Genomic DNA, 24,693 nt, shown 5'->3' with positions numbered 1-24,693 from the left:
TTAGCTTTGTTGCTGTCATCAAAGAAGTTTTCAGAATGCAAATTTTATTTTTGACTATCAATGATAAAAGTTACCATTGAGCATAACTTTGCCAAACTTGTGACTTTTTAGGGTGAAGTATTAATTTTGGAAGAAGGAAAAGTAAAAGAGTCCTTTGAAAATTCCAGTTCACGTTGCCTTGATTCCTATTCAGTTCACACCATTGGCCTTTATTTAAGCATTACATTTCCCAATGGAATCAATGTGATATGGGACAAACACACAAGGCTTTCAGTCACACTGGATCGACACTGGAAGGTAAAATGGGCTTTGCATTTAAATGTACTCTTTTGTATAAGATTTATGATTTTTTTCTGAATTAAGACAAATGACATTGTGATGGTATACATATGAAGATGTGTCAGACAGATTGTCAGCAATGTGATGCATATGCACTTGATTCAAAAAGACCATGTGAAAGAGCTAAACAAAAGTATTCTTCTTTGAACCAAAGCACATCAGAATAATATTGACAGAAAACAAAACTGTTATCTTCTTAGAATATCATCAAGCATACACCAATTTTGGATTAGATGGATAGGGAATAGAGGAACAATGGTCAATCAAGTAACATAACTTCAGGAGTTGAACTCCAACCAACAAATAAAAAATTTGTTTTCCTCATCATCCTTCATTGCCCTTTGAATTTCCCTCAATCATTAAAATTTCTCGGGTCATCAATGGGAAAGTAACACATCCTGAAAAAACACTGCTGAATTAGCCATAAATCATTCTTTGTGTTTGTTAAATTCCCACAGTTTGTTCAAGTGCAGAAATTTCGACTCACTGCTGTCACAAAGTTGATGAGCCCTTTTCTCAGACTCTGGCCTATTCGCCTAACTCTCTAGTCAGAGAATTATACCTGTTGAACTTTCTAAGAATTATAGGTTTTTCAATAAGTTTGCCCTTCATTCTTCTGAGCTTCAAAAACAATGAACATATTTTCCTCCATTTATCTTTCAAGGGATAAATCCAGAGAGCACTCATTACACTTCCTTTATGGCAAGAATATCTTTCCTTAGGGAAACTATAACCTCTGTTCCTATATGTTTTCACTAATAGTCTGGATGATGACTGGAAGAACTGTTTGTTGTCTTACTCCAAATGGCTCTTGTGGCCTGTTAAACCAGAGTACATAAATTCAAGGTGACAGTTAACTGCAGAGCTAAAGTACTGAGAAACCACAGGAAATTATCAAAATTATTTTGGTCCTCACAATTAAAAAAGCCTACCTGTTTTCAGATTGTTGCAGAAGAGAGTAAATATTTATATGATGTTAATGGGTAGTAAGACATTTTATTACCTGTTTTGCCATTCATTTTAATCCAGCAACAAACTAAATCAAAGCAGTGTTGTTTTCCCCCAGTTTACTTTCTCAAAGGCCTTGCCAGGTGTTGGGAGTGCAGTTGCTGAGGCATTACTGACTATCCAGTACTTATCAAGGACCCATTGTTCAAATATGATGCAAAACAATGTGGTCAGTTGTTCTGTATTCCAGTCCACTTCTGCCCTGTTAACCACATGCTTTTTCTATTAATGGTTCTATTTAATGAGAACTTAGAATAATTGATACCCATAACACAGAAACAGGTCTTTTCAACCCTCAATTCTAACCATGATTTCTAACTATGCTAATCCCATTTTCCTGCATCCTTCAATACCTTTCTATCCAAGGACCTGTCCAAACAATACTCTCTTTGTGAAAAACTTACTCCACAGATCTCCTTTAAAAATTTCCCTTCTTTTCTTAAACCTGTACTCTCTAGTTCTAATCTTGGGGAAAAATAAAGATTTTATCCATCTCATCTGTGCCCCTAATAATTTTATAAACCTGTATAAAATCACCCTTCAACCTCCTGTGTTCTAATAAGAGTCTATTTAACCTCTCCTTATAATTACAGCCTTTCATTCCAGGCAACATCTTGGTGAATCTTGTCTGCACTCTTTCTATCACCAGCACAGTTGACCAGAATTGTACACGGTACTTTAAGTGTGGTCTAACCAATTGCCACAGGACTTCTGAAGTATTATCCTTCAGTGCTCTCTACTGTTGAGATCTACTCAATTGATCCTTTTCTCCAGCAACACATACAAAATGCTAGAGGAAGTCATCAGTTCAGGCAGTTTCCAGTGGAAATGAACAGACAGTTGATGTTTCAGACTGAGAGTTAGTCACAGGAAAGCAGGTTCATGGGTTCAGTAACTGAGATATAAGACACCAGGCACATCCACCATTAATCCACAGACTAACAATAAAATACTCAACCAAACATCCAAGGCAAATGTACACTCATCAGTGCCAATGCAAGCCACAAATACTTTGACACCAAACACGCAGCTACACCCCAAACTCAACAGGTACTTCATTTCATCTCCCCAAGTTGCACAACTACTAAACTAAACATTCAGCAGATACTTAACTAGGTGTGCCTGTGGGTTTTCCTATATCTGCAGCATGCTTTCCCAATGGCTGTAATTTCAGTGTGAAGAGGAACCTCAGGAGATAAAGGAAAAGCCAGCAAGTCTCTCACATGTGCTATTCTTACACCCCTGAGGAGCCCAGAATCAGACACCGGTGTCCTGGCAAGCAAGACAACCAATGGGAAAGAGCTGCAGCATCCTTCAAATGGGCCAATCAACAATCAGTATAGTAGAGGCTGCTTTTGACCAGCAAGTAAATTAGCCCTTCACATTACAGAATTCCTCCATCATTTTGTGTGTTTTGCCTTGGATTACCAGCCTCTGTAGAATCTTTGGTGTTTATAATCATTGTCCTTGTCCTTTTACCTAATCCAGCAATGCTGTGGTGTAAGTTCTGGCATGCCAGCCATGCTGAACTGACTTATTTCGTATGAACCAATGCAGATATAACCATAACCTGATTAAATGTTTTCAACATATGCATCTGAATGGAGGAATATGTTAGCCTATTTAGTTTATTTGAATTGATTTTGAAATGCCAGATTAATATTTTAATAACATTTTGATTACTTTATAACTTGTACAACAGGGCAAAGTGTGTGGTCTCTGTGGAAACTTCAATGGTAAGACTGATGATGACCAAAGAACAAAATCCAACTTTGAAGCAAGTAATCCCATTGAGTTTGGAAACAGTTGGAAAACTACAGAATCATGTCCCAGTTCACTGGATCAAAGTTTTCCTTGTGAGGATAATCCATTTTGTGCTGCGTGGGCAGGAAAAAAATGTTCCATTATTAAAAATGCAGATGGAATCTTTCAACAATGTCACAATAAGGTAAAACACTGTTCTAAATTTACTCTTCACATTTCAACAATTTGTTCCTGCAGCTTATAGCTTTTGCATAGCTTCAGTGAAAGTAAATTTCTGTGCATTAACCATTCTCTGAGCATTACAGAGAGAAAGTGGTATGCACTATCATAAGATATGCTGAAATAAGACATAATAAATTTAAGAGGCTTTTAGACAGGCATATAAATATATGGACCTTGAGCAAAAAGGATTAATGCAGATAGGCAAAAAGGTTAACATGGATCTGGTGGGCCAAACTGCCTGTTCTTCGTGCAGTATGACTTTGTAATATTAAGATGAATGGAAATATTCATCCCACTATTTCAGGTTCCCCTTCCATAATCTGCTCATTGACATACAGATACAAATATGTGATTTGGCTCTAATATTTTCATTGTCTTTACAACCTAGCCATCTCTAACTGGAATAGAGGAGAGGATAAGGTAACAGCTCTTAACATTAAGAGAGCTTTATACTGAGCTTACTACTGCATGTGGTGGGTCAGGAATGGTCAAATGGGATACCTTCAGAAATCTAGATCCCTGCTAAATGGGAAATAAGGTCATATTGAATAGAGGCCAATCGCTGCCAGCCCAAGAGCTCTCTGGAAGATTTCCTCAGTGCATATTCTACCCAAATCATCTCCTGTGCATCTGTAAACAAAAGTAATATTAAGGTTGTTCCTCACATTTAAAATAAATATTTTTAAAGTATCAATTTGGTTTCTGATTTTCTGACTCTTTAACAGGTTGACCCTGACCCATACTATGAAGCTTGTCTTGAAGAAGCGTGTGCCTGTGATAAGGAGGGGAAGTATCTGGGATTCTGTACTGCTGTAGCAGTGTATGCAGAGGCTTGCAATCAAGTTGATGTTTGTGTTCGCTGGAGAACACCTGAACGATGTCGTAAGTCTATTAGTTTCATGGAAATTTTCATTTAAACTACAATAAAACTCCACTATTCAGCCATCCATTCTAAATTCCCAAGGGTTCAGTATCTGACTCATCAGCTAATATTTGTCCATTTGCCATATTCCACCTTTTGTGCTTCTTTCCATTCTCCCTGTCCTATTTCCTACGATCCACATCCACACACTGTGGCCCTCTCATGCACCAATCTCTGTTTCCACTCTTCCCATCCACACATTGGGTTTTGGTTCCCTTTCTCATGTTCATTTACCAGGTTCCTAGTTCACATATTTTCTTTGAACTCCTCTGGGTCACACTCGCTTGGGTCAACTTCCCATGTTCTTTTTAAATTTATTGGGTTCACTGTAGTATTAATTTATAACATCTTAAAAAAAATGGAAGTATACTGTATAAATAAATTACTTCCAATGGCACAGAAAATCTGCTATTTGTCATGACCAACATCTTTGAGGTGCTGGATTAATGGAAGTTTATTATATCCTATACTTGCAGGAAAGCTTTTTGGATTAAGTTGAAGTTACATAGTTCACTGAAGGTGAATGCTAATAGTTAAAATGATCACATAATAGTAATTTCTGACACTTACTTTTATAAGACTGATTTAGTTTGCTAGTACATGCTAAGAAAGCAAATCTGGAAGTCTGAAACTTGTTGACACACTGAATTTGCTGCAAAGGTGGATTCCTTGTCGTATTCAGTAGCAGTTCCCCAGTAGTTACTGATCTTCTCCTACTTTAGATCTGGTGCAGAGACAGTGAGTCCATTCATAAAACCCTAAGCCCATGAGACACAGCAGCAGAATTAGGTCACTTGGCCTATCAAAATGCTTTGCATAGTCATGGCTGTTTTATTATCCCCATTTTCTTGCCTTCTCCTCATAATCTCCAAAACCCTTACGTATCAATAACCTATCAACCTATGTTTTATATATACACAATGACTTGACTTCCAAAGCCATGTGTGGCAATAAATTCCACAGATGCACCAAGCCTTGAATAAGTAAATTCTTCCTCATCTCTATTCTAAGGGGAAGTCCTTGTAATATGGAGACTGCAGTCTCTGGTCCTACACTTCCCCTCTATTGGAAACATCCTGTCAATGCCCATTCTCTCTACAACTTTCCGTACCCGACAAGAGATCCCTCTTCATTCTTCAAATTCCAGCAAGTACAGGCCCAGAACTATCAAATACTCCTCATATTATTAACCATTGCATTCTCAAGATCATTCTAGTGCACTTTCCAGTAAGTGCCATAAGGGTTTTAAAACAAAAAGTTCATACCATTTTAAAAGTTCTTTCCCACGGGCAGTTAAACAGATCAGCCATTCTAGCAACCCCTTCCACCTCTATGTATGACCTCATTCGCTGCACTGTGAGCATTTTGAACCACTTTTTATAATGCTGTTTACATTTAAATACATAATGGTATACATGTATTTTGCACATTTTATTCCATATCTGTTCTTCCAACTTTATTTTTCTATACATATTTGCTCTAGATAATTTGTTAATTGTTGTTTTTGTTGTATGTTGGGCCAACACACCACAGAAAATTCCTAATACATGTAAGTATATATGGTGAACGAAGTTGTTCCTAGATCCTTGATCCTCTGGACTCTCCAATATCATCATATTGCTTCTTAGATTAAGAGCCCAAAACTGCTCACAATACTCCAAACGCAGTCTGACCAACAGACCCATGCCTCAGCATTACATCCCTGCTTGCTTTTATGTTGTATTCAAGTCCTCCCCAAATGACTGCTAACATTACATTGTTCCTGCAAGATAGCCTTTAGGGAATCCTGAACTAAGACTCCCTAGTCAGACGCAGAATCGGAATCAAGTTTATTAGCACTGACATATGTCATTACTTCTTTTTGCACCAGCTATACAATGTAGTAGATAAATTATGATAAAAAGATATGTTAAAATTAACTAAGTTGTGCAAAAATAGTTAAGTAGTGTACTTGGGTTCATTGGTCGTTTAAAAATCTATGTCGGAGGGGAAGAAGCTGCTCCTAAAATATTGTGTGCATGTCTTCAGGCTTCTGTACCTTCCCTCTTTTAATATTAATTAGAAGAGGGCACGTCCTGGGTGGAGTGAGTCTTTAATGATGTATGTTGCCGTTTTAAGGCATCATCTTTTGAAGGTGTACTTGACGGGGTGGGGGGGCTAGAACCCATGATGGAGCTGGTTGATTATGCAACCCTCTGCAGCTTTTCTCAACCAGTGCTGTGACCCTTCCATCTCTAACGGTGATGCAACAAGTAAGAATGCTCTCCATGGTACATCTGGAGAAATTTCCTAATCTTTGGTGACATACCAAATGACCTCATACTTCTAACAAAATATAGTCAGAAGGGTGCCATTTTTGTAATTACATCAATATGATGAGTCCAGGATAGATTTTCAGAGATGTTAACATCTAGGAACTTGAAATTACTCACCCTTTCCATTGCTCACCCCTTCACTGGGGTATGTTCTCTTGTCTTCCCTTTCCTGAAGTTCACAATGAATTATTTGATTTTACTGATGTTGAGTGAACAGTTGTTGTTGCAAGACAATTCAACCGGCCAATCTAACTCATTCCTGTACGCCTCCTCATCAGCATCAGAGATTATATCAACAACAGTTGTGTCATCGGCAAACTTATAGATGGTGTTTGCGCTGTGCGTAGTCCCATTGCGAGTGTAGAGAGAGTAGAGCAGCGGGCTAAGCACATGTCCTTGAGGTGCATTGGTGCGCCAGTTTTGATGGCCGGTGAGGAGGAGATGTTATTTTTGATCCACACTGACTGTTGTCTCCAGATAAGGGAGTCAAGAATTCAGTTGCGGAGTGAGATACAGAGGCCCAGATTTTGAAGCTTATTGATTAGTACTGAGGGAAGATGGTGTTGAACATTGAGATGTAATCAATAAACAGCAGCTTGGCGTAGGTATTGCTGTTATCCAAGTGTTCTAAGGCCAAGTGGAGAGCCAGTGAGATTGCATCTGCTGTAAATCTATTGTGGTGTAGGCAAATTGCAGTGAATCCAGGTCCTTGCTTAGGCAGGAGTTAATTCTGGCCATGCTGTGCCTCACAAAGCACTTCATCATACTGGATTTGAGTCCAACTGGACAAAAGTTGTTGAGGCAGCTCAACCTGCTTTTTTTGGTCATTGGTATGAATACTGCCCTTTTGAAGCAGGTAGGAATCTGAAAGACTAAAATATGTTTGAACACTCCAACTGGTTGGTTGGCACTTTGCAACTCCAATTTCCGAATTTGCTCCCTGTTTAGAAACCAGTAATTTCTTCTAAAATAGTGTATGATCTTACACTCCCCTACACTCTATTCCATCTGCTACTTCCTTACCCCTTCTCCTAATCTGTTCAAGTCGTTTTGCAGACTCTTTGCTTTCTCAATACTGCCTGCAGGTCCCAAAACTAATCCCTGAGGAACACTACCGGTCACCAGCAGCCTACCAGAAAAGGTCCACATTTTCCCCACTCTTTGCCTCCTGCCAGTCAGCCAATCTCTGTCCATGCTATTATATCTTTCCTATAATCCCATGGCTCTTATGTGTGGCACCTTGTCAAAGGCCTTCTGAAAATCCAAGTAAGCAACATCTACTAACTCCTTTATCTATCCTGCCTGTTATTTATGAAAAGAAATCCAACAGATTTGTCAGGCAAGATTTCCTCTGAAGGAAACAATGCTGACTTGGCTTATTGTATCATATGTCTCCAAGTGCCCAGAAACCTCATTCTTAATAATGGTCTCTAATATCTCACCAACCATTGAAGATAACTGACTTATAATTTCCTGTCTTTTGTCTTCCTCCCTTCTTAAGGAGTGGAGTGACACTTGCAATTTTTGGAACCATTTCAGAATCTAGTGAATCTTGAAAATTATTTGCCTGGAGAGGACTGGTTGCAAAGTGTATAATGAAAGATAAGGTTATATTGAATTAATTATGCTAATGTTTCTAATTGTTTAAAAGTGTTCTTCAATGTTTTCATTTTTAAAGTTTTAATTTGTTAGATTTATTTTCTATTGCCCCAGCCATGCAATGACATTATAAAGTTCAGGGAGTCACTAAGTTGGAGCAAGATGCCTTTAGTCAGTAAAGCTAAAAGATTTATGTTAAATTACCATATAAGTCATTTGCTAGTGTAGATACCCTACTGCTGGTGGCAAATTTCTGGAACTAATATATTTTAAAATACTTCTTTAAAGTATGTTTTCTTACCATCTCTATGTGTGTGTGATTCTTGGAATGCTGAATGTTTTGTATCAGACTCTTGGACTGTGGCGTCTAGTTTTAATTTACGTTAACTGGTACACAGACCTGCACCATGAAACATATTTCATGGCAAGGTCTTGAAAAAGTGGTAACTATTTCTATTCTATTTCAGTGTTGTTTGGATTATGGCATAAATCAAACCTTTTTAATCACTTGGTGGTGAATAAATTACTGACAATAATGTACTAACTCCTTTCATTTTACATTTCAGCTGTATACTGTGACTATTATAATGGCGGCAATGAATGCACCTGGCACTACCAACCATGTGGAACATTAACAGTTAAAACATGTTCTGATCATTCAATTCGAAAAAAACTTTCTGCAGTTCTTGAAGGTAGGCTTATTTTATAATTTTACCATCGTTTAGATGTTTTGGGGGAATTCTACTTGTTTCCTTTATGTTTGCGCTACTTTTAACTTAGTTTTCTGATACTGCTAATGTTTCTCTGCTGAGGCACACACAAGGTTTAAGGTTCAGTGCCTTGTTACGCTGTGGCATTAGTTCAGATCAGCACTGAAGGGATAGGCATTGATTTAATTCTCTGTTGATTTTTACATGGATTGATCATTCATGGTTTCCATTCATGAATTATGTTAGTTCTTTTTCTGGGAGTGTTGGGAAGTTGGAATTTATTGCCAATTCCTTCTGCTACTAATGTATGTTTAGAATTAATCAGACAAGGAAGCAGCCTGACGTATAGGCCAGATTGGTGTAAGGAAAGCCAGAGCCTTTTTTGCCTTAAGCAGTTCACCTTTATTAAAATAAAATCCATGAAAGAAAGATAGGGACAGAATTAATGTTAGAAGTAAATCAGAACATCACTTATCCATGAACAACTGGGCTCTGTCATGACACTAGCAAGGAAGGACAATCTTCCTCAATTCTCAGAATAGGATATCTGGTCTTAAAGCTTCTATCCAGATAATGAGGCATTTCCAGCAAACCAGTTAAAGTCAGATATAAAAAAGCCACAGGGGATCGAAGGATAGCATGCAAATCAAAAATATAAATGAGAATTGCTTAATCTGGTTTAAATGTGTGGAACATCTTGTTTCCATGTGTATTCCTGTTTAAATATATTAAATTTCTTTGTAAAATACTTCTTAAAGTAAGTAGTATTTTCAAATAGGTTTATACTATCTGTACTGGCAATATGGTCAGTATTATTGACCATCCCTAATTGGTTTTGAGAAGGCTGCTTGAAACACTGCAGTCCTGCAGGTGAATTTACTGCCACAGTGCTGTTGAGATACAAGTTCCAGCTTTATAAGTTAGGATGGTACACAACTTGAAAGAAACCTTAGAATGGTGGTTTTCCCGTGAACCTGCTTTCCTTATCCTTCTTGACTGTATATTTTGGGAGGTGTTGTCAGAATAACTGAGACAGAGGCCTACAATACATATTGGAAGATGTTACAAACTGCAGCCATTCAGTCAGTGGTGATGGGAATGCATGTGGCAGGCTGCCAGCTATGCAGGTTTCTTTGTCCTGGAAATTGTCATATTTCTTCAGCGATATTAGACCTGGAGTAAAAGCTTAGGATGTGAATCTTTTGCCACAGTATACCAAACTTCTTTCCTGCTCTTGTAACCTCAGTAATTATGTGACTGGTCTAGTTAAGTTTGACTTTTTATTCCAAGAGTCCAGCCAGTAAGTTAAGTACTGTGGTATAATTATATAAAATCATGAATTAATCCATTGATAATCTACTAATAAATGTTTAACACTGAATAAATTTAATTTTTTGTATTAATTAGGCTGCTATCCAAAGTGCCCAGAGACTGCTCCTTATCTGGATGAAAATAACATGAAATGTGTCAAGCAAGAAGAGTGTACCTGCTACTTCAACGGTCAAATATATAATGCAAATGATACCATAATTGATTGTCGACACTGGTAAGGTACTTCCGTAGTTATTAATCTGAAATGAAATGTTGGGATGTCCAAAACAAAGCAAGTTTTTCCCCAGGTGTATTCAAATGTGAAACAGGCGATCCTAAGGCATAGCCTAGATGTATATTAAGTATTGCTGGATGAAAATGTCTGGATGAGAAGAATGTGATGATATATAAATAGGTTAGATTAAGGAAATGCATTGAAAAGTAATTACTATGGCCCAAAAATTTGCTTAAGTACCCTGCTTCTGTGCAGCAAATACTGTTTAACAGAGTATTAAAGTTGCAAGTTGACTGTTACTATGAGAAATTTCTTAAAATTAAAAATCCATGTACTCCAACAGACCTTCATTAAGAATACTGGAAGTAACTTGGTGATCTTACATTCTTACTATTAGAGTTAAATTGGGGATCTATAATGAAAGAATAAGTTGGGTTTTAAGATCTTTCATGAAAATTAAGGTTTCATGGAAATTGTTAGCTGGTAGTGGGTTGAAGGGCTTTGCTCATGATTTGCTCCAAACTGATAAAAAGTCATGTATTATTACCAAGTTGAATCTTCCGTCACTGACATGGGAACCAGAGAGATTTCTTTTTACAAGTTGTCACGTTAATTAAAAGTCATGTCTTCAATCAATACATGAAGTATCACCTTCTTTGCATTGCCTTGAAAATTGTTCATTTATACCTTTAGCTTTCTGCCTTAGTTCTTTTCTACCTTTTGGGTATTTGTTATTTCTGAAGAAAACATCTACTGCATGGTTTAATCTTTTACTAAGGGTCCATAAAACTGGCCCATAAAAGTCAGACTGGTTCAGCAATAGACAGCATATTTCTTATGTAATCATTACTACTTATAAAATAGCAAAAGCAATGTCTCCATGAACTAAAACTGAAATAACTGAAGTTATCAATAAACATTAAGCTAGGTAGAGTAGGTCAAACTAATATAAAGCAATGGAAATGCTGGAACAATGGAAAAGATCTTGAGAGGCAGGATTAATGAACATTTCTTTGGAGAGGCATAATATGATCAGGAATAGTCAGCATGGCTTTGCCAAAGGCAGGTCATGCCTTATGAGCCTGATTGAATTTTTTGAGGAAGTGACTAAACACATTGATGAAGGTAGAGCAGTAGGTGAAGTATATATGGATTTCAGCAAGGCATTTGATAAGGTACCCCATGCAAGGCTTATTGAGAAAGTAAGGAGGCATGGGATCCAATGGGACATTGCTTTGTGAATCCAGAACTGGCTTGCCCACAGTAGGCAAAGAGTGGTTGTAGATGGGTCATATTCTACATGGGGGTCAGGAACAGTGGTATGCCTCAGGGATCTGTTCTGGATCCCTTACTCTTTGTGATTTTTATAAATGACCTGGATGAGGAAGTGGAGGGATGAGTTAGTAAATTTGCTGATGACACAAAGGTTTGGAGTGTTGTGGATAGTGTGGAGGGCTGTCAGAAGTTACAGGGGGATACTGATAGGATGCAAAATTCGGCTGAGAAGTGTCAGATGGAGTTCAACCCATATAAGTGTAAGGTGGTTCATTTTGATAGGTCAAATATGATGGCAGGACATAGTATTAATGGTAAGACTCTTGGCAGTGTGGAGGATCAGAGGGATCTTGGGGTCAGAGTCCATAGGACACTCAAAGCTGCTACACAGGTTGACTCTGTGGTTAAGAAGGCATACGGTGCATTGGCTTTCATCAATCATGGAACTCGAGAGTAATGCTGCAGGTACGTAGAGCACTGGACAGACCCCACTTGGAGTACTGTGTTCAGTTCTGGTCCCCTCACTACAGGAAGGATGTGGAAGCCATTGAAAGGGTGCAGAGAAGATTTACAAGGATGTTGCCTGGATTAGGGATCATGCTTTATGAGAACAGGTTGAGTGAACTTGGCCTTTTCTCCTTGGAGTGACGGAGGATGACAGGTGACTTGATAGAGGTGTACCAGATAATGAGAGGCATTGATCACGTGGATAGTCAGAGGCTTTTTCCCTGGGCTGAAATGGCTAGCAGGAGAGGGCAGTTTTAAGGAGTTTGGAAGTAAGTACAGAGGAGATGTCAGGGGTAAGTTTTTAGCTCAGAGACTGGTGAGTGCATGGAATGGGCTGCCAGCAACGGTGGTGGAAGCGGATACGATAGGGTCTTTTAAGAGACTCCTGGATAGATGATTGGAGCTTAGAAAAATAGAGGGCTATGGGCAACCCTAGGTAATTTCTAAGGTAAGGACATGTTTGGCACAGCTTTGTGGGCTGAAGGGCCTGTATTGCACTGGAGGTTTTCTAGGTTTCTGGAGGTCAGTGTGTCTGTAATCCACTGTGCAGGTGATTGACCTTTACTGCTTCACAAGAGCCCTGTGAGCCAGCCTGGCCTGCTTCCACCTCTCACAACAGTGGAAATGAGTATATGTATGACTACTGTCATTAACTGATACACTCTCTTTGTTTAGAATGTGTAATAATTAAAAAGTTCCACAACATTATAACTAAGGACATGAACAGAATAATATATCCTCTCATTTTAAAATTAATATCTTGTTTGAAATTGTTTATTGTTTTTAACTACCGTGAATTAAAAATTGTAGTTAAAACATAGAAAAGGTTTGTGAAACTATCCTGAAATCCAACACACTAAGAGCTTCTTTCACCTCCCATGTCAGATTTTTTTCACTAGTTCCTCAGATGTGTTCCTCAGATTTCCTCAAATGGCAATTGCATCTTAGACAATTTGATATGAGCTCAACATATCTTACCATTTTAAAGTGGTTTGATTATGCCATTAATAGATAAAATAGTTTAAAATAAAGTAATTTGGCCTCCTGGGAATATTGGAAATAATTCATCCTCATGATTGATGAAAATAATGTAATTTCTGGGTGTTAGGATACAAAAACTATTCAGGACAATTTAAAAAAGTCACTAAATAATTCTCACTAGTCTCATCACTTATTGCATGTATAGTGGCCAAATTGTATCCTGAAGTGCTGTGAGTTTTGCACTGGCCACAATATAAGTGAAAATGTTGCAAAACAAAATCAAACTATCCTGTCTGTTGGAATAATGTACTCGTTAAAGGATGTTGGTTCTTTGCGTATTAGCTTAAAATAATTTTATTGATTAAAAATGTAAATTATTTTTAGGTATAGCTAGGTAGGTGTGCAAAAATTCTTATATCTTCCTCACTGGTTAATGAAACAGGGTTGAATATATAATTCCGCTCCATTTATCTGTGTTATAACTATAAAAGGCTGCAATATCTCCTTGGCTTAATGATGACTGTAGATGATATGGAAGCTCTAGAGAGAATTTTTTGCATTGATTTCTCCAAAAAAATCTATTATCTAAAACTCAACAAATCATTTCATATTTTACAGCAAATGCACCAAAGGAAAGGTTGAATGTGGTGAGTAAATTTTCCCTTTCAACAATGAACTTAGTAGAATAAATCCATAGAAATTAAGAATTAATGGGTACTTAGGCTGATATTTCATCTGAGTCTTTGTTAAATGAATTATTGATAACTCAAGTAATTTACAGAGTGGTTTTTAGCATCAGAAGTTGATTTCAATGCAAAGCAGAAAACGTCAGATGCTGAAATCTAAACCTGGAAAAAACAAATGCTGAGAAGAACAGGTCTTGGCGGGATGTGTAAAGAGTGCTAACCTTTCACCCGGATATCCTTGATCAGGACTAGATAAAAGGTCATCAAAGAAGTTTATTGCTGTTTCCTCCACAGATGTCACCCAACCTTCTGAATATTTAATCATAGAGCAAATCTGGAGATATATTTAATAAGATTACTTACTAACTGTTATGGTAACATGACAAAATGACAATGGAATACTGTTGCAATCTTGATGGGATCAATACGATTTCACTTTACCACATGTTCATCAATAGCTTCATAACATTATTAGTTTAGATACTATAAAGTTAAAAACGTTCTAACTTTTAAATTCCAGATAATCTCCAGATGAATATATTTAAGGGCACAATGTCATAATTATTTTACAATCATTTCCTAAATATCTCTCTGGCACGAAATAAAGTGTTTACTGATTTGAATACTTTTTAGAAACCATTATTGTACTTTTCTAATTGTAATTATATTCTTTTCTAGAAACTACGACGACGACGACGACAACGACAACAACGGCATCAACAACACCAACCACAACACCAACACCAACTCCAACAACAACATCAACATCAACCACAACAACAACAACCACAACATCAACCACAACACCAACAACAACACCAACCACAACACCAACAACAACAACACCAACCACAACATCAACAACAATAACATCAACAACTCCAACAACATCAGCATCAACCACAACATCAACAGTAACAACAACACTGACCACAACACCAACAACAACACCAACCACAACACCAACAACAACACCAACCACAACACCAACCACAACACCAACAACAACAACACCAACCACAACACGTAAGTCTGGGTGAAAAGTGCATGTATATGTGGGAGGAAGCACAATGATGGACAGGGATAGTGGCAACAGCAGAACAGTTTGTATATCTGTTGAACGTGATACAGTTACAAGTGTACCCTTGCGTGAATCTCAGGTGTGTATATGGTATGGTCTTTCCAAGTCTATTTTCTGCTTGATCCCCAAGATATTAGATTGCTGGTTTATCCAATGCTCAAGTCATTTCAACCTTAAAAATATCCAATAATTTAGACTCAATAGCAATCGAAAGTTTCAGAAGTTCACTAACCTCTCCAAAAAATCTCCATCCTGAAGTTGTGACTCTTTAAAGAAGATTGTGCACCAGTCAGTACTCCAACGGTTATGCATTGTTTCTGCCTCCAGGCCAAGGGTTGAAATGGCAGGCATACCCCTAATCACATGTGTTTCTTCCCTGCTACCTTGACTGCCACCTGTCTGAACAATAATGTTGAGGCTTTGATGTGTGGTGCGATGAGAGTGTTTTCGCAAAAAGAGGATGAGATCCTGTAAGCAATTTGAAAGGCATATGATCTGTTAGCTTTCCTATGGGGGCTGGTGTATGACACACAAGTAATGGAAATCTTGTTGCAAATTTATGGAGCTGTGCTCCATAAACATACCGAATGTCGTGTTTAAATCCTCCTCTTGTGAGTTAGCAACTTGCTTTTGTGGAATATCTCTCTGTTCAGAAAATAAAACAACCTGTTGATATTCAGCATCTGTATGTGCCTGGATAACAGCTGGTAGATCACATGTTATTTCCCTTTCCTCCTAGAGTATTGCCAGTGCCCAAGTATAGTACCCCATTAGTTATCTAGGTAAATTTCTGTGTACTGAGAACATTAAGATGCACCGTTTTTGAGCTTCCTGCTGTCACACAAAGCTCAAACTTCCTTAGGATCAATAATGAAAAGGTTCTTCAGTGCATTCATCACTTCCACTTAGACTAAAACAGTGAGCAACAAGTCTGAAGCTCTAATGCCAAGTCCTGTGACAGTAGATGATTTATATTATGGTAACTGATTTCCTGACTTTCTGTTTCTGCCGCTTGCCTGTCTCTAACCATACCCATGCCATGGGATTTTTCTCACAATAACCTTTTATGTGCTATCTTACTGAATGTCTTCCAGAAATCAAAACATGCCACATCCTCTGGATCCTCTTTATAAACCATACTTGTCATACTGAATTTCCTTCTTCAAATAACATTATACATTCTCTTTGCTGATCCATTCTTGAGAACGAGCGCATTGTCTAGGCCGACATTTCTGTGCTGCTGAGACCATCTCTGTGTTAAGAATGCTTGTTTTCTGGACACTCCAACATATGAGTGAACTTTTAGAATATTATTAAATATGATAATGGAGCAGAATTAGACCATTTGACCCATTGAGTCTGCTCTGCCCTTTCATCATGGTTGATCCAATGTTCCGACCACCTGACCACTGCGACTTTCCTCTGTTAGTTCATCCCCCCCTTGAAGGTATACCTGTTGCTGAGGGGAATGGCCGCAGGACTTCTCTGCACTGCCTCCTTAAGCCTCTTCCCCATCCTGACTGTCACCCATTTTCCTGTATCCTGCACCTTGGGTGTAACTACCTCTATATATATGTTGTATCTATCACCCCTTCAGCCTCCTGACCTATCTGAATTCAGATAATTGCAGCTCCTACTCCTTAACGCAGTTTGTTAGGAGCTGCATCTGGATGCACTTCTCACAGTTGTAGTTATCAGGGTCGCTGCAGGTCTCCTTGCCTTTCCTCATCCCATAAGAGGAGCATTTCTCTATCGTCTCTGTCTTCTCTATAAATATGATATGCGTGCTTATACATTCATTTATATGAACAGTGTAGCCAGATTCCCCTACCTCCAGCTTGAAATAAATGATCTTTCTTATCATTCACATTTATTCTAGATGCCACTCATTGCAGTACTGTTGAAGTATGATTACCATATCAAGCGGTGTCTTTTGATGTCTATATAAACAGAACCTGCTCCTTGCAGGATATATACAATATTAAGAAATTGTGATCACAAATTAATTGCAAGCCTGACTTTACAGTTAGAAAATAAAAATTTGCAAAGTAGGACAGGAGATTTCAGTTTGTTTAATTTCATGGCTATTTTTCGATTCTTGACAAATGCAAATGAACAAGTAACTTTCAAACATTAGAACAGTGGCTGCATTTCAGATGATCCTTCACTAGACCTAATACTTCTTCCATTTTGCTTTGCAGCAATTCCTTGTGCGGGTTATTGGTCATCTTGGAAAAATAGCAATGAACCCAATGCAACAAACAGAGGAGATCATGAATCACCAGAGGGTCTCTGTAATCCCAGTGACAGACCTAGTAATATACAATGTCAATCTGTTAGATCCCCAAACAAACCAATCTCTGAAACAAGTAACGATGTGAAATGTGGCTTGCCTGAAGGACTTACATGCATTCCATCATCCGATGAACTCATGTGCTCTGACTATGAAATTAGAGTATGTTGTGTCCTTTTCAGTACAACGTCAACAACCACAACTCCAACCACCAGCTCAACAACTATTTCAACCACAACTCCAACCATCAGCTCAACAACTATTTCAACCACAACACCAACAGCAACACCAACAACAACAACACCAACCACAACACGTAAGTCTGGGTGAAAAGTGCATGTATATGTGGGAGGAAGCACAATGATGGACAGGGATAGTGGCAACAGCAGAACAGTTTGTATATCTGTTGAACGTGATACAGTTACAAGTGTACCCTTGCGTGAATCTCAGGTGTGTATATGGTATGGTCTTTCCAAGTCTATTTTCTGCTTGATCCCCAAGATATTAGATTGCTGGTTTATCCAATGCTCAAGTCATTTCAACCTTAAAAATATCCAATAATTTAGACTCAATAGCAATCGAAAGTTTCAGAAGTTCACTAACCTCTCCAAAAAATCTCCATCCTGAAGTTGTGACTCTTTAAAGAAGATTGTGCACCCGTCAGTACTCCAACGGTTATGCATTGTTTCTGCCTCCAGGCCAAGGGTTGAAATGGCAGGCATACCCCTAATCACATGTGTTTCTTCCCTGCTACCTTGACTGCCACCTGTCTGAACAATAATGTTGAGGCTTTGATGTGTGGTGCTATGAGTGTGTTTTCGCAAAAAGAGGATGAGATCCTGTAAGCAATTTGAAAGGCATATGATCTGTTAGCTTTCCTATGGGGGCTGGTGTATGACACACAAGTAATGGAAATCTTGTTGCAACTTTATGGAGCTGTGCTAAGAAAACATACAGAATGTCATGTTTAAATCCTCCTCTTGTGAGTTAGCAACTTGCTTTTGTGGAATATCTCTCTGTTCAGAAAATAAAACAACCTGTTGATATTCAGCATCTGTATGTGCCTGGATAACAGCTGGTAGATCACATGTTATTTCCCTTTCCTCCTAGAGTATTGCCAGTGCCCAAGTATAGTACCCCATTAGTTATCTAGGTAAATTTCTGTGTACTGAGAACATTAAGATGCACCGCTTTTGAGCTTCCTGCTGTCACACAAAGCTCAAACTTCCTTAGGATCAATAATGAAAAGGTTCTTCAGTGCATTCATCACTTCCACTTAGACTAAAACAGTGAGCAACAAGTCTGAAGCTCTAATGCCAAGTCCTGTGACAGTAGATGATTTATATTATGGTAACTGATTTCCTGACTTTCTGTTTCTGCCGCTTGCCTGTCTCTAACCATACCCATGCCATGGGATTTTTCTCACAATAACCTTTTATGTGCTATCTTACTGAATGTCTTCCAGAAATCAAAACATGCCACATCCTCTGGATCCTCTTTATAAACCATACTTGTCATACTGAATTTCCTTCTTCAAATAACATTATACATTCTCTTTGCTGATCCATTCTTGAGAACGAGCGCATTGTCTAGGCCGACATTTCTGTGCTGCTGAGACCATCTCTGTGTTAAGAATGCTTGTTTTCTGGACACTCCAACATATGAGTGAACTTTTAGAATATTATTAAATATGATAATGGAGCAGAATTAGACCATTTGACCCATTGAGTCTGCTCTGCCCTTTCATCATGGTTGATCCAATGTTCCGACCACCTGACCACTGCGACTTTCCTCTGTTAGTTCATCCCCCCCTTGAAGGTATACCTGTTGCTGAGGGGAATGGCCGCAGGACCTCTGCACTGCCTCCTTAAGCCTCTTCCCCATCCTGACTGTCACCCATTTTCCTGTATCCTGCACCTTGGGTGTAACTACCTCTATATATATGTTGTATCTATCACCCCTTCAGCCTCCTGACCTATCTGAATTCAGATAATTGCAGCTCCTACTCCTTAACGCAGTTTGTTAGGAGCTGCATCTGGATGCACTTCTCACAGTTGTAGTTATCAGGGTCGCTGCAGGTCTCCTTGCCTTTCCTCATCCCATAAGAGGAGCATTTCTCTATCGTCTCTGTCTTCTCTATAAATATGATATGCGTGCTTATACATTCATTTATATGAACAGTGTAGCCAGATTCCCCTACCTCCAGCTTGAAATAAATGATCTTTCTTATCATTCACATTTATTCTAGATGCCACTCATTGCAGTACTGTTGAAGTATGATTACCATATCAAGCGGTGTCTTTTGATGTCTATATAAACAGAACCTGCTCCTTGCAGGATATATACAATATTAAGAAATTGTGATCACAAATTAATTGCAAGCCTGACTTTACAGTTAGAAAATAAAAATTTGCAAAGTAGGACAGGAGATTTCAGTTTGTTTAATTTCATGGCTATTTTTCGATTCTTGACAAATGCAAATGAACAAGTAACTTTCAAACATTAGAACAGTGGCTGCATTTCAGATGATCCTTCACTAGACCTAATACTTCTTCCATTTTGCTTTGCAGCAATTCCTTGTGCGGGTTATTGGTCATCTTGGAAAAATAGCAATGAACCCAATGCAACAAACAGAGGAGATCATGAATCACCAGAGGGTCTCTGTAATCCCAGTGACAGACCTAGTAATATACAATGTCAATCTGTTAGATCCCCAAACAAATCAATCTCTGAAACAAGTAACGATGTGAAATGTGGCTTGCCTGAAGGACTTACATGCATTCCATCATCCGATGAACTCATGTGCTCTGACTATGAAATTAGAGTATGTTGTGTCCTTTTCAGTACAACGTCAACAACCACAACTCCAACCACCAGCTCAACAACTATTTCAACCACAACTCCAACCATCAGCTCAACAACTATTTCAACCACAACACCAACCATCAGCTCAACAACTATTTCAACCACAACTCCAACCATCAGCTCAACAACTATTTCAACCACAACTCCAACCATCAGCTCAACAACTATTTCAACCACAACACCAACAGCAACACCAACAACAACAACACCAACCACAACACGTAAGTCTGGGTGAAAAGTGCATGTATATGTGGGAGGAAGCACAATGATGGACAGGGATAGTGGCAACAGCAGAACAGTTTGTATATCTGTTGAACGTGATACAGTTACAAGTGTACCCTTGCGTGAATCTCAGGTGTGTATATGGTATGGTCTTTCCAAGTCCATTTTCTGCTTGATCCCCAAGATATTAGATTGCTGGTTTATCCAATGCTCAAGTCATTTCAACCTTAAAAATATCCAATAATTTAGACTCAAAAGCAATCGAAAGTTTCAGAAGTTCACTAACCACTCCAAAAAATCTCCATCCTGAAGTTGTGACTCTTTAAAGAAGATTGTGCACCCGTCAGTACTCCAACGGTTATGCATTGTTTCTGCCTCCAGGCCAAGGGTTGAAATGGCAGGCATACCCCTAATCACATGTGTTTCTTCCCTGCTACCTTGACTGCCACCTGTCTGAACAATAATGTTGAGGCTTTGATGTGTGGTGCTATGAGTGTGTTTTCGCAAAAAGAGGATGAGATCCTGTAAGCAATTTGAAAGGCATATGATCTGTTAGCTTTCCTATGGGGGCTGGTGTATGACACACAAGTAATGGAAATCTTGTTGCAACTTTATGGAGCTGTGCTAAGAAAACTTACTGAATGTCATGTTTAAATCCTCCTCTTGTGAGTTAGCAACTTGCTTTTGTGGAATATCTCTCTGTTCAGAAAATAAAACAACCTGTTGATATTCAGCATCTGTATGTGCCTGGATAACAGCTGGTAGATCACATGTTATTTCCCTTTCCTCCTAGAGTATTGCCAGTGCCCAAGTATAGTACCCCATTAGTTATCTAGGTAAATTTCTGTGTACTGAGAACATTAAGATGCACCGCTTTTGAGCTTCCTGCTGTCACACAAAGCTCAAACTTCCTTAGGATCAATAATGAAAAGGTTCTTCAGTGCATTCATCACTTCCACTTAGACTAAAACAGTGAGCAACAAGTCTGAAGCTCTAATGCCAAGTCCTGTGACAGTAGATGATTTATATTATGGTAACTGATTTCCTGACTTTCTGTTTCTGCCGCTTGCCTGTCTCTAACCATACCCATGCCATGGGATTTTTCTCACAATAACCTTTTATGTGCTATCTTACTGAATGTCTTCCAGAAATCAAAACATGCCACATCCTCTGGATCCTCTTTATAAACCATACTTGTCATACTGAATTTCCTTCTTCAAATAACATTATACATTCTCTTTGCTGATCCATTCTTGAGAACGAGCGCATTGTCTAGGCCGACATTTCTGTGCTGCTGAGACCATCTCTGTGTTAAGAATGCTTGTTTTCTGGACACTCCAACATATGAGTGAACTTTTAGAATATTATTAAATATGATAATGGAGCAGAATTAGACCATTTGACCCATTGAGTCTGCTCTGCCCTTTCATCATGGTTGATCCAATGTTCCGACCACCTGACCACTGCGACTTTCCTCTGTTAGTTCATCCCCCCCTTGAAGGTATACCTGTTGCTGAGGGGAATGGCCGCAGGACTTCTCTGCACTGCCTCCTTAAGCCTCTTCCCCATCCTGACTGTCACCCATTTTCCTGTATCCTGCACCTTGGGTGTAACTACCTCTATATATATGTTGTATCTATCACCCCTTCAGCCTCCTGACCTATCTGAATTCAGATAATTGCAGCTCCTACTCCTTAACGCAGTTTGTTAGGAGCTGCATCTGGATGCACTTCTCACAGTTGTAGTTATCAGGGTCGCTGCAGGTCTCCTTGCCTTTCCTCATCCCATAAGAGGAGCATTTCTCTATCGTCTCTGTCTTCTCTATAAATATGATATGCGTGCTTATACATTCATTTATATGAACAGTGTAGCCAGATTCCCCTACCTCCAGCTTGAAATAAATGATCTTTCTTATCATTCACATTTATTCTAGATGCCACTCATTGCAGTACTGTTGAAGTATGATTACCATATCAAGCGGTGTCTTTTGATGTCTATATAAACAGAACCTGCTCCTTGCAGGATATATACAATATTAAGAAATTGTGATCACAAATTAATTGCAAGCCTGACTTTACAGTTAGAAAATAAAAATTTGCAAAGTAGGACAGGAGATTTCAGTTTGTTTAATTTCATGGCTATTTTTCGATTCTTGACAAATGCAAATGAACAAGTAACTTTCAAACATTAGAACAGTGGCTGCATTTCAGATGATCCTTCACTAGACCTAATACTTCTTCCATTTTGCTTTGCAGCAATTCCTTGTGCGGGTTATTGGTCATCTTGGAAAAATAGCAATGAACCCAATGCAACAAACAGAGGAGATCATGAATCACCAGAGGGTCTCTGTAATCCCAGTGACAGACCTAGTAATATACAATGTCAATCTGTTAGATCCCCAAACAAACCAATCTCTGAAACAAGTAACGATGTGAAATGTGGCTTGCCTGAAGGACTTACATGCATTCCATCATCCGATGAACTCATGTGCTCTGACTATGAAATTAGAGTATGTTGTGTCCTTTTCAGTACAACGTCAACAACCACAACTCCAACCACCAGCTCAACAACTATTTCAACCACAACTCCAACCATCAGCTCAACAACTATTTCAACCACAACACCAACAGCAACACCAACAACAACAACACCAACCACAACACGTAAGTCTGGGTGAAAAGTGCATGTATATGTGGGAGGAAGCACAATGATGGACAGGGATAGTGGCAACAGCAGAACAGTTTGTATATCTGTTGAACGTGATACAGTTACAAGTGTACCCTTGCGTGAATCTCAGGTGTGTATATGGTATGGTCTTTCCAAGTCTATTTTCTGCTTGATCCCCAAGATATTAGATTGCTGGTTTATCCAATGCTCAAGTCATTTCAACCTTAAAAATATCCAATAATTTAGACTCAATAGCAATCGAAAGTTTCAGAAGTTCACTAACCTCTCCAAAAAATCTCCATCCTGAAGTTGTGACTCTTTAAAGAAGATTGTGCACCCGTCAGTACTCCAACGGTTATGCATTGTTTCTGCCTCCAGGCCAAGGGTTGAAATGGCAGGCATACCCCTAATCACATGTGTTTCTTCCCTGCTACCTTGACTGCCACCTGTCTGAACAATAATGTTGAGGCTTTGATGTGTGGTGCTATGAGTGTGTTTTCGCAAAAAGAGGATGAGATCCTGTAAGCAATTTGAAAGGCATATGATCTGTTAGCTTTCCTATGGGGGCTGGTGTATGACACACAAGTAATGGAAATCTTGTTGCAACTTTATGGAGCTGTGCTAAGAAAACATACTGAATGTCATGTTTAAATCCTCCTCTTGTGAGTTAGCAACTTGCTTTTGTGGAATATCTCTCTGTTCAGAAAATAAAACAACCTGTTGATATTCAGCATCTGTATGTGCCTGGATAACAGCTGGTAGATCACATGTTATTTCCCTTTCCTCCTAGAGTATTGCCAGTGCCCAAGTATAGTACCCCATTAGTTATCTAGGTAAATTTCTGTGTACTGAGAACATTAAGATGCACCGCTTTTGAGCTTCCTGCTGTCACACAAAGCTCAAACTTCCTTAGGATCAATAATGAAAAGGTTCTTCAGTGCATTCATCACTTCCACTTAGACTAAAACAGTGAGCAACAAGTCTGAAGCTCTAATGCCAAGTCCTGTGACAGTAGATGATTTATATTATGGTAACTGATTTCCTGACTTTCTGTTTCTGCCGCTTGCCTGTCTCTAACCATACCCATGCCATGGGATTTTTCTCACAATAACCTTTTATGTGCTATCTTACTGAATGTCTTCCAGAAATCAAAACATGCCACATCCTCTGGATCCTCTTTATAAACCATACTTGTCATACTGAATTTCCTTCTTCAAATAACATTATACATTCTCTTTGCTGATCCATTCTTGAGAACGAGCGCATTGTCTAGGCCGACATTTCTGTGCTGCTGAGACCATCTCTGTGTTAAGAATGCTTGTTTTCTGGACACTCCAACATATGAGTGAACTTTTAGAATATTATTAAATATGATAATGGAGCAGAATTAGACCATTTGACCCATTGAGTCTGCTCTGCCCTTTCATCATGGTTGATCCAATGTTCCGACCACCTGACCACTGCGACTTTCCTCTGTTAGTTCATCCCCCCCTTGAAGGTATACCTGTTGCTGAGGGGAATGGCCGCAGGACTTCTCTGCACTGCCTCCTTAAGCCTCTTCCCCATCCTGACTGTCACCCATTTTCCTGTATCCTGCACCTTGGGTGTAACTACCTCTATATATATGTTGTATCTATCACCCCTTCAGCCTCCTGACCTATCTGAATTCAGATAATTGCAGCTCCTACTCC

At 38.8% G+C, this 24,693-nt stretch overlaps 1 protein-coding gene across 1 annotated transcript in view; it reads left to right on the top strand.

Annotated features, from left to right (window-relative positions):
* Positions 1 to 24,693, top strand: part of LOC132403360 (mucin-2-like) — a 68,517-nt gene that overhangs the window by 4,518 nt on the left and 39,306 nt on the right. Inside the window, exons 5-14 of the mRNA XM_059986780.1 lie at positions 112 to 297; positions 3,050 to 3,295; positions 4,059 to 4,215; positions 8,736 to 8,861; positions 10,287 to 10,425; positions 13,807 to 13,835; positions 14,553 to 14,900; positions 17,157 to 17,564; positions 19,819 to 20,334; positions 22,591 to 22,998. Coding sequence (XP_059842763.1) covers positions 112 to 297; positions 3,050 to 3,295; positions 4,059 to 4,215; positions 8,736 to 8,861; positions 10,287 to 10,425; positions 13,807 to 13,835; positions 14,553 to 14,900; positions 17,157 to 17,564; positions 19,819 to 20,334; positions 22,591 to 22,998 — 2,563 coding nt within the window. The remainder of the gene's footprint in view (positions 1 to 111; positions 298 to 3,049; positions 3,296 to 4,058; positions 4,216 to 8,735; positions 8,862 to 10,286; positions 10,426 to 13,806; positions 13,836 to 14,552; positions 14,901 to 17,156; positions 17,565 to 19,818; positions 20,335 to 22,590; positions 22,999 to 24,693) is intronic.

This window comes from Hypanus sabinus, chromosome 13 (genome assembly GCF_030144855.1).
Source record: "Hypanus sabinus isolate sHypSab1 chromosome 13, sHypSab1.hap1, whole genome shotgun sequence".
Taxonomy (NCBI): domain Eukaryota; kingdom Metazoa; phylum Chordata; class Chondrichthyes; order Myliobatiformes; family Dasyatidae; genus Hypanus; species Hypanus sabinus.
The sequence above is the reverse complement of the archived record's forward strand: the minus strand, read 5'-3'. Positions and strand labels throughout refer to the sequence as shown.